A 12787-nucleotide genomic window follows, 5' to 3' on the forward strand; every position below is an offset into this window, starting at 1 on the left:
GCTGTCACTTTAAATATTATATATAAAGAATATTTAGAGGGCAGTTCTATATTAAAATAAATGAATAAAAGTAAGAATTTTCAGGTTGACTATGTTTTGTAGGAACTACTGAAATAGCAGAAAACAAAAATTCTCTGTATAAAACATGCCCTAATGAAAATTTACCCTGAACACATACTTGTCGCTCTAGGTCTTGAATTTTTTTGGCATCAGCTGCTTTCTCTTTTAAACGTATCTTCTGCTGAATACATGGATTTCCAGATTCAGCTTTCAGTTTCTCAACCTGTCAATAAGTAAAAAACCTGTTAAGCATATTTAAAACATACCAGAGAAACACCAGGAAAGAAGCATAATGGTAGGTCATTCATTCATTTATTAATTCCCAGATAGGGTGCTGTGCTGGAGACACAGAGGGCAAACAAGATAAGCCAGGTCCCCGCTTTAACAGGGCTTGCACTCTGATGGAGGAGACACATGATAAGCTAATAAAGTAAATCAACAAGTAAATAAAATAACTTCAGAGAGTGACACATGCTATGAAGAAAATAAAACAGGGGCGCCTGGGTGACTCAGTCGGTTAAGCATCCAACTCTTGATTTCTGCTCAGGTCATAATCTCAGGTTCATGAGACTGAGCCCTGCGATGGGCTCTGTGCTGGTAGTGTGAAGCCTGCTTGGGATTCTCTCTCTCCCTCCCTCTCTCTTCTTCCCATTTGTGCACATGCCTGCATGTGCATGCTCTCTCTCTTTCTCTCTCTCTCAAAATAAACAAACACTTAAAAAAAAGAAGAAAATAGAGTGAAAGGGTCAGAAGAGGGCAGGATTGGTAGCTCCATTAGATTACAAGATCAGGAAAGGTCTTTCTAAGGAGAATTTGGAGCTGAGACTTGAATGAGGAGTGAGACATGGAAGAACGTAGGCCAGAGTAATCGAGATGAAGGCAACCGGTGGAACAAGCTTGGCATGTTCAAGAATCAGAGAGAGTTTTGATGTGGCTGCAGGACAGTGACTTGTGGAGTGTGATACAGATGAGGCTGGAGAGACAGGCAGGCAGGGTTCAGACCATACAGGGACCTGACAGGTTGTGATAAGGAGCTTGGATTTATTCTCAGTCTATTCTAAAACAGACTACACATCTATGAGCAAACCCAAACCATCTATTTTAATTGGTAGAGTTTATAGTACTGATTTAATCACACTTACAAGGCTAAGAAGAACTAATTGTTGAATAGGGTACATCTACAGAAATACATTCTCAAATGATCTTATTACCGCAAGTTTGAGCTTCTCAATTTCTTCATTTGCTTCTTTAAGCCGAAATGCATCTTTATCCAGAAGTTCCTGATTTTCAGCATACCATTGTAATCTTTTTTGCAGGCGACTGATTTCTTGTTTATGTGTTTCTTCTAGAATTTTTATTTCATATAATTTTTCACCTATAGGATGAAACTCCTATAAGATGAACTCCTGAACTTGATTATAATTTCCCAAAATATGGAAATAAATTAAATTACATAGAAACCAATGCCAATCTAATGAAAGCATTATGAAAAAATAATAGGCAAAAAAAAATTAGTCTTTGCAAGGCAGTATCCAGTTTAATCTGTTAATAAAGAGAGATGAACACTGTGTTCATAGTCCAACTCCTCAAATTCATAGCAAAGTTGGCTGTGTATAATTTTTTTTTGATAAATCAATTATTTTCCCACTGACTTTCATAATAAAAGCAAAGTCATTTCCATGGGACAATAAATGTTGGATCCAAGAGATAATAAACATGAAGCATCCCTATAACTATATTAATAAATTGCAATGGGAAACATTAGAGAGTGCTTACCATACAGGATTTCATTTAACACAACAAACATATGATGGGTATTATTATTATTCTATTTTACATATGAGGAGACTAAATATAATTTTCTAACAAACAGGTGGTGTATATCTCACAGTGAAGATCATGGTATCACAGTGGAGAGATCTTACAAGGACTCTTCCGATCTACTTTTCTAGTCCTGTGTTCTGTCATCCTAAACTCCAATCCACAGGTGCACTCGATATATGCTCATGAAGCAAGCACACTCCAGCAACCTCCCTTCATTCCTTCACTTCTGAGTCTTTCAATCTGTCAGGACCTGGCTCAAATGCTACTCTTCCCTGAAATCCCTATTTAGTACCATGTCTCATGTTATTTGTATTTTTTTCAATATTAAACTTTTCTGCATTCTTATTTTCCCGTGTTTTCCCTGATGGGGAATGTCACATTTATCCTTGTGTTTTCTATAAACATAGGTGTAGTGTTATTTGTTCATTTGGCAAATACTTAAGAGCCTTTGTTTCAGACCCAGGGATAAAAAGGCAGACCATACCCTCAGGAAGGTCACAGACATGAAAATGAATAGACATAATATGCCACAAATTCAAAACAATCCTTGATATTCTCTGATCCTGCAATTAGTCCTGCCAAAAGCAACTAACCCACCTATTAATAACTTTTTTTTAAAGTTTCTAAAACTACAATATACTTCAAGAAGTAGGATTTTTATTCCTTGAGTAGTAATAGCAACTGCTATTACTTAAATTCAAGATTAGAACAGTTACGAGTATAAAGGTAAACTGTTTAAGCTTAGTGTTTTACCTGTGGCATAAGCAATCTGATCTTTGGCTTGGTCTCTCTCTTTCTTCATTTTTTCCAAGTCTACTTCAAGGGCTTGTTTGTCTTGCTTCAGTCTTTTGATGTCTTCCAATAAACAGTTTTTTTCTTTCTGTAAATTCATAGAATTACAAAAGCAAATTATTTCTGGACGCAAAAAGTTATGGCATAGGCTCTCTTTCACCCCACCTATCATAAATACTCATACATATTTTTTATAAATACATATATACAATAAATATCCTATTAGTTTCAGGTGTGCATCATGGTGATTTGTTATTTGTATACATTATGAAATAATCCCCACAATAAGTCAAGGATCTGTCATAAGTTATGATGTGTCATCACACAAAATTATTACAATATTATTGGCTATATCCCCTATGCTGTATATTATATCCACGTGTCTTATTTTATAACTAGTAGTTTATACCTCTTAATCCCCTTTACCTATTTCACCTGCCCTCCAATCTCCCCACCACTGCTTCTGGTAACCAACAGTTTGTTCCCTGTACCTATGAGTCTCGTTTATGTCACATATAAATGAAATCATATGGTATTTGTTTTCTTCTTATTTCACTTAGCACAATACCCTCTAGATCCACCCATGCTGTCACAAATGACAAGATCTCATCCTTTTTTATGGCTAAGTAATGTCCAGTGTGTTTATCTATCACTGGATGCTTACATTGCTTCCATATCTTGGGTATTTTATGCTGGAAGGAACATAGGGGTGATTATCTCTTCAGATTGATGTTTCTGTCTTCTTTGGATTAATACCCAGAAGTGGAATTACTGGATCATACAGTTCTATTTTTGATTTTTTGAGAATCCTTCATTTTGTTTTCTATATTGGCTGCACCAATTTACATTCCCACCAACAGTATATGAGGGTTCCCTTTTCTCCACAACCTCACCAACACTTGTTATTTTTTGTCTTTTTGACAATAGTGAACCTGACAGGTGTGAGGTAATATCTCATTGTGGTTTTGACTTGCATTTCCCTGATGATTAGAGATGTTCAGCATACTTTCATGTGTCTGCTGGTCATTTCTATACCTTTGGAAAAATGTCTACTCAAGTCCTCTGGCTGTTATTAATCATGTTATTTGTGTTTTTGATATTAATTTGTATAAATCCTTCATATATTTTGAATATTAATATCTCCTCAGATATATCACTTACAAGTATCTTCTTCCATTCTGTAGACTGCCTTTTCATTTTGTTTATGGCTTCCTTCACTGTGCTTTTTAGTTTGATATAATCCCATTTGTTTTAGATTTTGTTGGCTTTGCCTGAGGCAACTGGTTTGAAAAAAAAGCTAAGATCAATGTCCAAGAGCTTACTGTCTATGGTTTCTTTCGGGACTTTTATGGTCTCAGGTCCTATATTCAAGTCTTTACTCCATTTTGAATTTATTTTTATATATGGTATAAGACAGTAGTCCACTTTCATTCTTTGGTATGTATCTGTCCAGTTTTCCCAATACCATTTATTGAACAGATTATCCTTTCTCTATTATACATTCTTGCCTCCTCTGTCTTGGATTGACCACATATGTGTGGATACTTTCATGAACTCTCTATTCAAGGGAGGAATTGTTTTAAAGAGATGGTGAGTTTTTCTCCTCTGTCTGAAATTCTCTGGTGGCTCCCATTCCTCTCAGGATAAATCCAAAGTCCTTACCATGATGTTCAGTGTCATGTAACCCAGCCTTGCCCATGCCTCTGAGCCTATCTACTATAAATCTTCCTCTTCCCACTCCAGTCCAGCATCAGAGACTTCTAGCTGTTATTTGAACATAACCAGCACACTCTCACTCCAAGGTGTTTGCACTTACTGTTTCCTCTGCCTTTAGTGCTTTGCTCCCAGATAGCCAGGTGGCTCACTCTTTTACTTCATCAGGATTTCTGCCCAAATGAAACCCCAGGAGGATCTTTCCTGATTACTTTTTCTAAAACAAAAACTTTCATCCTAACCCCCGAGTATGTTGCTTTATTTTCTTGTCACAGAACTCATCACTACCACCTGACATATGTTTACTTGAAAGCAGAGATTTTACTCATTTTTGCATGAAAAAATACATTAAAAAAAATGCTTGGTACATAAAAAAGGTTGACTGAATGCTAAATATGCCTTACATTCAACAGTATACAATTAAGGTTGTATACTTCTAAGAGCTTTCTGCATTTGTTTCTTCTAGACACACTGGAGGTTCTCACTGACTCAAGACCACATTATATGGTTTGGTTTTGTGAGCATTACTAACCCTTGCAGGTAGTGTCAATTCAAATACTATAACACAAATGAAGGCAGACGGATGACATTATATTGACCAATCAAGTTAAGACAGAAACTTCTTACAAGAAAAGCTTCTTGACATCTTAGCCCCTTGTGAAGGTGGGTGGATTTTTTTCCTAGTCCACTGTTATACTGAAGGATATGGCTCTTTGAAATCTGAGTGTCCTGTCTCTACTTTGCTGTTAAAGCTCAAGCCCATGGCTACTGAACTACTGGTCTAGCAGCTTACTGACCAGTTTGTATCCCTTCTCATTTCTGGCCCCTAGAGAATTCTTACTTTCTTGAGAGCTGTTCCATTATGCATTTATAAGATGTTTATTATATTTTATCCAGCATTTTCTGAAGTTTTTAGTGGCAGTTTTAGTTTCCTATCTTCAGAAAAATATTTTCAAAACAGCACTTTTAAAAAGTTGCTAATAACAGTTTAAATAAAGCTAATGTTACGCTCGAAACCTTACCACATTTTTCCAAGCCTTCATAAAACACAGCAATAATAATTTCTCTTTTAACTTGCTAATTTTTGAGGCCTACTGACAAGGGAGTTAGGGGGAGTCCAACCATTCATTCCTTCTTCTAACTATCTACCTATCTAATCATGCTATACATGCATACATGTGCCTGAAGAAAGTACCCTAATGGATTCATATTTGCAGCTGCATTTTATATACTTCAAAAACCTGTTAAACATCAGTTATTAACCTAGGGTATGTGTAGATTTCTATATAACAAAACTTTATATAGTTTCTTGTTAAAAAGTGGTACATAATTGGAATTTTTCTAATTCACATAATCATTCATATAGATTTAGTTTCATAATACAGTTCTCAATGGGAGGGAGTGGGGAGAATTAACTGCCCTTCCACAGGGTACAAGTTTGGAAATGTGGCAGTGCTTTTGATTCTTATAATCACTGGTGGGTGCTACGAGTATGTATTTTCTGGGGACAGGGATGACAAAAATCATGCAACACATGGAATTGTTCTGCTTAAAACAGAATTAACCTGACCAAAATTCCCAAACGTCTCCCATTAATAAATACTACTTTAGAAAATTGTAAGCCACCATATGGCTAACAGACACATGAAAAGATGCTCAACACTGCTCATCATCAGGGAAATACAAATCAAAACTACACTGAGATACCACCTCACACCGGTCAGAGTGGCTAAAATTAACAACTCAGGAAACAACAGATGTTGACGAGGATGCAGAGAAAGGGGAACTATTTTGCACTGCTGGTGGGAATGCAAACTGGTGCAGCCACTCTGGAAAACAGTGTGGAGGTTCCTCAAAAAATTAAAAATAGAATTACCCTATGACCCAGAAATAGCACTACTAGAAATTCATCCAAAGGATACAGGAGTGCTGATTCATAGGGGCACACTGTACCCCAATGTTTATAGCAGTACTATCAACAATAGCCAAATTATAGAAAGAGCCCAAATGAATGGATAAAGAAGCTGTGGTGTGTGTATATATACACACACACACACAATGAAATACTACTTTGGCAATAAAAAAGAATGAAATCTTGCCATTTGCTACAACGTGGATGGAACTGGAGGGTATTATGCTACACGAAATAAGTCAATCAGAGAAAGACAGGTATCATAGGTTTTTACTCATAAGTGGAAGTTGAGAAACTTAACAGAAGACCATGGGGTAATGGAAAGAAAAAAAATATATAGTTACAAACAGAGAGGGAGGCAAACCATAAGAGACTCTTAAATATAGACAACAAACTGAGGGTAGAAGGGAGTTTGGGGGTGGGGGGGGTAAGATGCAGGGAAAATGGGTGATGGGCATTGAAGAGAGCACTTGTTGGGATGAACGCTGGGTGTTATATGTAAGTGATGAATTACAGGAATCTAATCCCGAAGCCATGAGTACACCGTATACACTGTATATTAGCTAACTTGAAAATAAATTATATATAAAAAATAAATAAAATAAAACCTAAAAAAAGAAAATTGTAAGCTATATCCTTTATAATACAATTAAATAAAAATAAGAAAAAACGTTACAAAGCAGCTGTTTCATTTTGCATCCGCATTAGGTACATGAGATGCAAACATTTGTAGATAGTCTCAGCCTTCCATAAATGCACAGTCCATTGAAGAAGGGTAAAAAGCCAACTAACATTTTAAGGTGAATAATCATCTTTAAATTATTTTCCTATTTTAGCTGTACATTTCCAGTAAGGAATTTGTTTGTTTGAAATAAAGTGTACATGCCCTAAGTAAGGTTATGCCTCCAATACGGCTCCATGTGATGAATGCTAGATGAGAAGCTGGGTTATAAAGAGGATGCTATCTAAAACCAGTTGTGTCATTTTTTCTATATGAGGGTCACATGTATAATAAATGCTAATTTTAGGTATGCCTTAATTTTTAAATGGCATGAAATTTATAAATAAATTTTATCTATTCATAAATTTAAAAAACAGACTTTTTTAACATATGGAAATTTTTATAATAATCTAGTAGGTAAAATCCTTATGAAATTTACCTGTGCCATCCGTAGCTCTGCTAACAGATCTGTAAAATTCTGGGTTTTGGTGGGTTCTGAATCTTCAACTATTTCAGATAGGAAACGACTTTTGTGCATCTGTTCTCTGATTTAGTTTGAAAATAAAAAAAAAATTTTTTAACAAAGTATTCCTTTCAATGAAAAATATACAGTTCTTAAAATTTAAAAAAACCTGATGGACATTGGGACTATCTGAGCCACTGAAGAGAAAAAGTTTATTTACTCTAAAGTTTAAAGTATTAAAATGCTAATATACTTTGAGATGTCTGTTTAATTTAAAAGAATTGAAACCCCAACACCTTGCTTTATTTATAAAATAAAAAATATTTTCTCCTAATTCTCAGAGGAAAAAACCCTATGTCCCAGAAAGATGTGCTGCATTTTTCCTCTGGTAATGTGCCCTCCTTGCCACATCATTCTAGACTCCTTTCTAAGAAACACAAATCATACACATGGAGACTGACAAAACCAAACAGTCTATTATCTAAAGTTAGAATAAATTTTTGTTTTTCCAGAAATATTATACAAGGAATTTAGGAATCTATATAAGATCATATAATCCTAATGCAGTGAAGACGCCATGTATTTCATTGTGAAAATTCCTTTAAAATTTCAATTTGGGATCGGGGAATAGATCTCTTTTAAAAGCCAGGCAGTAGAAGAAGTGGCATTTTAAAATACTTTTACTGAAGCATTTGGAAAGAAATCAGATATAATGCTTTCATGTATCAGAACTGTGCATTTTATCACACCTGGCTTCGGGTCATACATTCATGGCCTAAGAAGTTTCTTCTAATAGCAGTCCTTTCTGAGTAATTAGGTGTTTATATGAAGTGACACAAAACCATTAGTCGTTTCCTAAAAGAAGACAGTACCCTAATTTGCCCATGTTTGTGAGTTTAGCTTTTTCACTTAATATGTTAAAGCTGAATGTAGTAATATCCAAAAGATCTTATAGTCTGAAATATGATTCTTAGTAGGTGCTGGTGCTCCATCAGCCTGCCATGCTGAATGTTGGTTAATAACTCACTAGTTCTCCTTCTCAATAGCAGCCTCTGCCCGCTGGCCTGGAGGATATCCCCTACCCCCTTCCCGGAGCATACCTCCTCCAGTGACGACTAATTTGGGGGTATGAAAGCCTGCTCCTCTTGCCTCAAGTGGGGCCAACTCTGTGGTACAATCTGTTCTCCTGAGCTTTCTGGGGAGAAGAGAATGAAGCCGGTCTCTGGCTAAGACCACATTCTTACTTACCTTCCCTCCCCTCATCCTCCCATCTTGCTTCTCTTGTTCCCCTTCTCCTGACAGTTATCCTCCAGGAAATCACCTCCATAAGGATCCCTACCTCAGGCTCTACTTCTATAGGACCTAACCTAAAGCATTAAGTGACACTGTATCATATTTTTTGTATTATTTATCACATGGTTCTTTAGGAGATGGTTAAGCACCTCAGGCTTAATGACTGATCAAGATGAATACTATATACTCAATTTCCTAAAATTGATATAAAACTCAAATATGAGTATGCTGAAAATACTAAACTTTGTACTTTGGAAAAATACATTGAATATTAAACCTATAAAAGTTATGAACTATAAATCAATGTAAAATTTTTTTCAGTTCTAAGTAAAAATAAAATGTATTATTAATATAACAATAAAATGCTTAGAGATAGCCTAAGTATATTTGATTTTAAGAATTCAGAAAAGACTCACTTTAAGGAAGCTAACTCGCTGAATAAACTCTGGTTTTCCTTGAACATTCGCTCCTCATTTTTCTTATTTTGTTCTTGCAGATCTTTCACTCGACTATATAATCGTTCATTTTCCTTTTCATAAACAGAAAATTACATTTTAGTTAAAAGTCATCAGCACTTACATAGCAAATATATATGCTCACAACAGATACATCCTTTAAGCATTCTTAAAGTCTTTTAAATTTTTTCAGTTTTTGAGTAAGCAAAATCTTTTATTAAACTCTTTATCTCAGAAGAAACCTGTTAATCTGAAAACAATTCTTTCCAAAATGCTTACTTGAAAAAAAGGAAAAAAAAGGTGCAAAAACTCTCAAAGCAAGAGATCCTAAAGTCAGTGTAAGGCACTGTATTTCACAGAAGTGGGGGAGTGGCTGTAGGAATAACTACATCCCAACTGTGAGGAACAGGGTCAGAAAGGCCCACTGGGACTGTTTGCATCCCCTTTTTCTGTTTCTAACCTGGCTCCCTGCAGTGAAGTAATTGGATATAGTTAGCTATGACAGGCTTCCATGCTTGTTTTTGGAACTTTCTGTGAGCAGGAAGTTAGACACCAGGTGTTTCCAAAAGTATAAGGACAAGGCTGAGCAGAGACTAGGCCCAGTTCTCCACCAGCCTTGGACTAAAGAGTGACTCAAACAGTGAGATCAGAAGGAGAAAGTACCCATCTGTGCTTAGGTGCTGTGGCTTATTAACCCTTTTTAAAATTAAGAATCCTATGAAAACCAATGACCTTTGAGGATCTAATAAAAACCACGGACTCTCTCACCATGTCTGGCCTGGTGCCTGGTAGATGGTCTGTGCCTGAATACCTGCAATTTAATGTACATAGATACACAAGTTTTGTGTTATCTTTGTGGGAGAAGGTAGTTGGCATCCTTCTGGGTCTGTGAAATCCTCCTTAAAAACGTGTGCTGTACACAGCAAGATCAGAATGGCAGGCGAAGGATTTGGAAGGTTCTAACTCTAGGGCAGTGTGTCCTCTGAAACCAGTATTCATTTATAGGAAAAGTTGTGACAATGCTTTCTCTGGATGTCCTCTGATGACAATGCTTGTTATTGCCAGGCTTGATGCTTAAAGGTCAAAAGAGAAAAAGGTAATGAAAGAGAAAGAGAAGGGGAAGAAAGTAAGGGGAAAAGGAGGAAACTAAGATGAAGTTTTATGCTGGAGATCACTAAACCTGTCCTGGCTGACTGGCTTAGTCAACATCACCAAGATTCCATCACATATGGCAAGTATCTGCCCTCTGTAGGACACACAGATTTTCTCTCATTTAATTCAAATTTTTTCATTCTTGGCACACTGGCAATTAATTTCAGATTTGTATTTTTGAATAGAATACCAAAACTAGTCAATACAATCCAGTGAAAAGCATTACACAAAACTAAAGAAACACAGGCCAGTTTCTAAGGAATATGGCTATTAAAAATAGTAACAGGTGACATTCACTAACTGGTTAGTACCTATGTGCCAGGTACTAACAGGTCGGTTTACACTTTCTTATTTTAATTTCACAACCATCGTATGAGGCAGCTATTATTATTACCATCTCATTTCAAGGATGAGGAAACCGGCTTAGAGAGGTGAAGTGATTTGCCCAAGGCAGCATAGCAGGTGGTGGGGCAAAGACTAACACAGGATTCTTTGAATCCAGAACCCATGCTCTTAACCACTTTAATTATACCCATTAAAAATGTTCAGACTAGTCAAATTACTATTCCCTCATATTTGCCAGAATTCCTATTACCTGCTACAGGAGCACATTTTTTAATATGCCTTATTTTTACAATTAAAGGATCTCAAGAACAAATTCACAAAGTGCTGAAGAATCACCATACTTGTTGATATCCTTGAAGAAGTGTCTCTTGTTCTTGTATTTCTTTTTGAATTTGCTTCAATTTTTCTTCAGTGACAGGATCAGCTGTTTCTCCAAAATGTAACCATCTTTGCTTTTTGTTTGTTTCTTCAAAGCTACTCAACTTTGAGAAAACAGACGTTTTATTTAAGTAAGGAAATGATGAAATGAGAAATAAGGAAGAATAACAGAAAACTCAAGGTGCATATATATAAAACCGTCCCATAACCACAATGGAATAACACTAACTACAGTTAAATCATTACAGTGATGTTTTATGCTGATGGTTCTGGTGATGAAAGTAACTCAGGAATGCCTCAGTGTCATTCTCTGAATCTAGGCCCTTCCATAGCAGTTCTTTCTGAAACCATCTTCTTTGAAGATCAGAGTGAACTAAGGGATTTGTTCTCAGAAAGGACTGCTAACAGAAGAAAATTATCAAAATGGGCCAATTTAAATTTTGATTTTTTTTCCCCATTGGGTTTGATTTAGGTTCTGCTGTGAGGAGGCAGTCTTCGGAACCCTGTTCATATTTTACACAGCAAATACAGCAAGTCAAACAGCCACAGGAACAAAGGATGACAATGCATTTTGCAGGGAGTAAAAGTTTTGGTTTTTTTTTTGTTTTTTTTTTTTTTAATCAATGAAAGGAGAAATAGGACAATGTGTCTAGTACCTTGGCTTGAAGAATATAATTATCTTGATTTAGTCTGAAGAGCTCCTTTTCCTGTTGTCTCCTTAGTTCTTCCATCTTATTTTCCAGCTCTCTCTCTTTTTCTGAGAATGTAACTTTAATTTGCTCAATTAGGGCTTGTGCACCCCTCCATTTTTCCTCTGCTTCCTGAACTCTTTTAAACATAAGTAACTCTGTCTCCTTGTTCCCACCACAGTATCCTGAAGAATCCTTTTAAGGAGAAGCATCACTTCATTATAGTATATTTACATAGTAGATTTGAACATAGGTGGTTGGGAAAAAAACCCACAATGAATAAAAATGACATGGTTAACAATGTTCTACTATACAAGGAAATCAATAAATGTTCAGCAAGATTAGAACATCACACTTGATGCAAAAGAAATTTCACATATTACTTATACTTGAGTTTTAATATTATAGAACAGAAAAAAATTATGAATGTGATTTTGAAATTCAATACCTACATTCTGAAACTGAACACAGTAATCGGTTTCTGTAGAATCTTCAGACTTCTTAGGGGTGGCCAGGCAGTTTTCAATTTTGGGAGCTGGTTTACCCAGAGCTGCAGGCTTGATGACTTTTGTTTCAGATAAGATTTCTGAATATTGTAAACAATAGACAAAAGCACCACAAATGCAAACAAAGTTGAATGTTTATTCAGCAATTATGTAACAACAAATACTAATACAATGGGAACGCTAACATAAATGAGGATCTCAAAATAGGCTGAGGTATAACACTAGAACACAGCTGTTTCACTACGTGCTCACGGATGCCCATAATCAACATTTCACTCAATTTGACAGAGAAGGTTAACTGACCCAAGATTCATGTCAAATGATAAATGGAGCTAAAAAATGTGAGAAGAATGTGGACAGGGATAATTTCAGGCCTTACTAATTTTAAATAAACTATTCTTTTAAATATTCACAACAATAATATCTAAATGACGAATCAAAGAGCAGCTGATAACGTTATAAAGCATTTTAGTTCAGATTAAGT

The 12787-nt window shown here is 35.8% G+C and overlaps 1 protein-coding gene across 4 annotated transcripts in view; it reads right to left on the reverse strand.

Moving 5' to 3' along the window:
* CEP162 (centrosomal protein 162) overlaps positions 1-12787 on the reverse strand; it is a 112852-nt gene that overhangs the window by 45850 nt on the left and 54215 nt on the right. For 3 of the 4 annotated variants that reach the window (XM_058734620.1, XM_058734619.1, XM_058734622.1), the window contains 8 exons: positions 12250-12383; positions 11765-11992; positions 11072-11212; positions 9195-9307; positions 7462-7567; positions 2638-2764; positions 1272-1435; positions 179-283 (listed from right to left, as the gene is read on the reverse strand). In XM_058734620.1, the coding sequence (XP_058590603.1) occupies positions 179-283; positions 1272-1435; positions 2638-2764; positions 7462-7567; positions 9195-9307; positions 11072-11212; positions 11765-11992; positions 12250-12383 (1118 nt within the window). The remainder of the gene's footprint in view (positions 1-178; positions 284-1271; positions 1436-2637; positions 2765-7461; positions 7568-9194; positions 9308-11071; positions 11213-11764; positions 11993-12249; positions 12384-12787) is intronic. The other variant, XM_058734621.1, reaches the window with a different exon arrangement.

Source organism: Neofelis nebulosa, chromosome 6 (assembly GCF_028018385.1).
Source record: "Neofelis nebulosa isolate mNeoNeb1 chromosome 6, mNeoNeb1.pri, whole genome shotgun sequence".
NCBI lineage: Eukaryota > Metazoa > Chordata > Mammalia > Carnivora > Felidae > Neofelis > Neofelis nebulosa.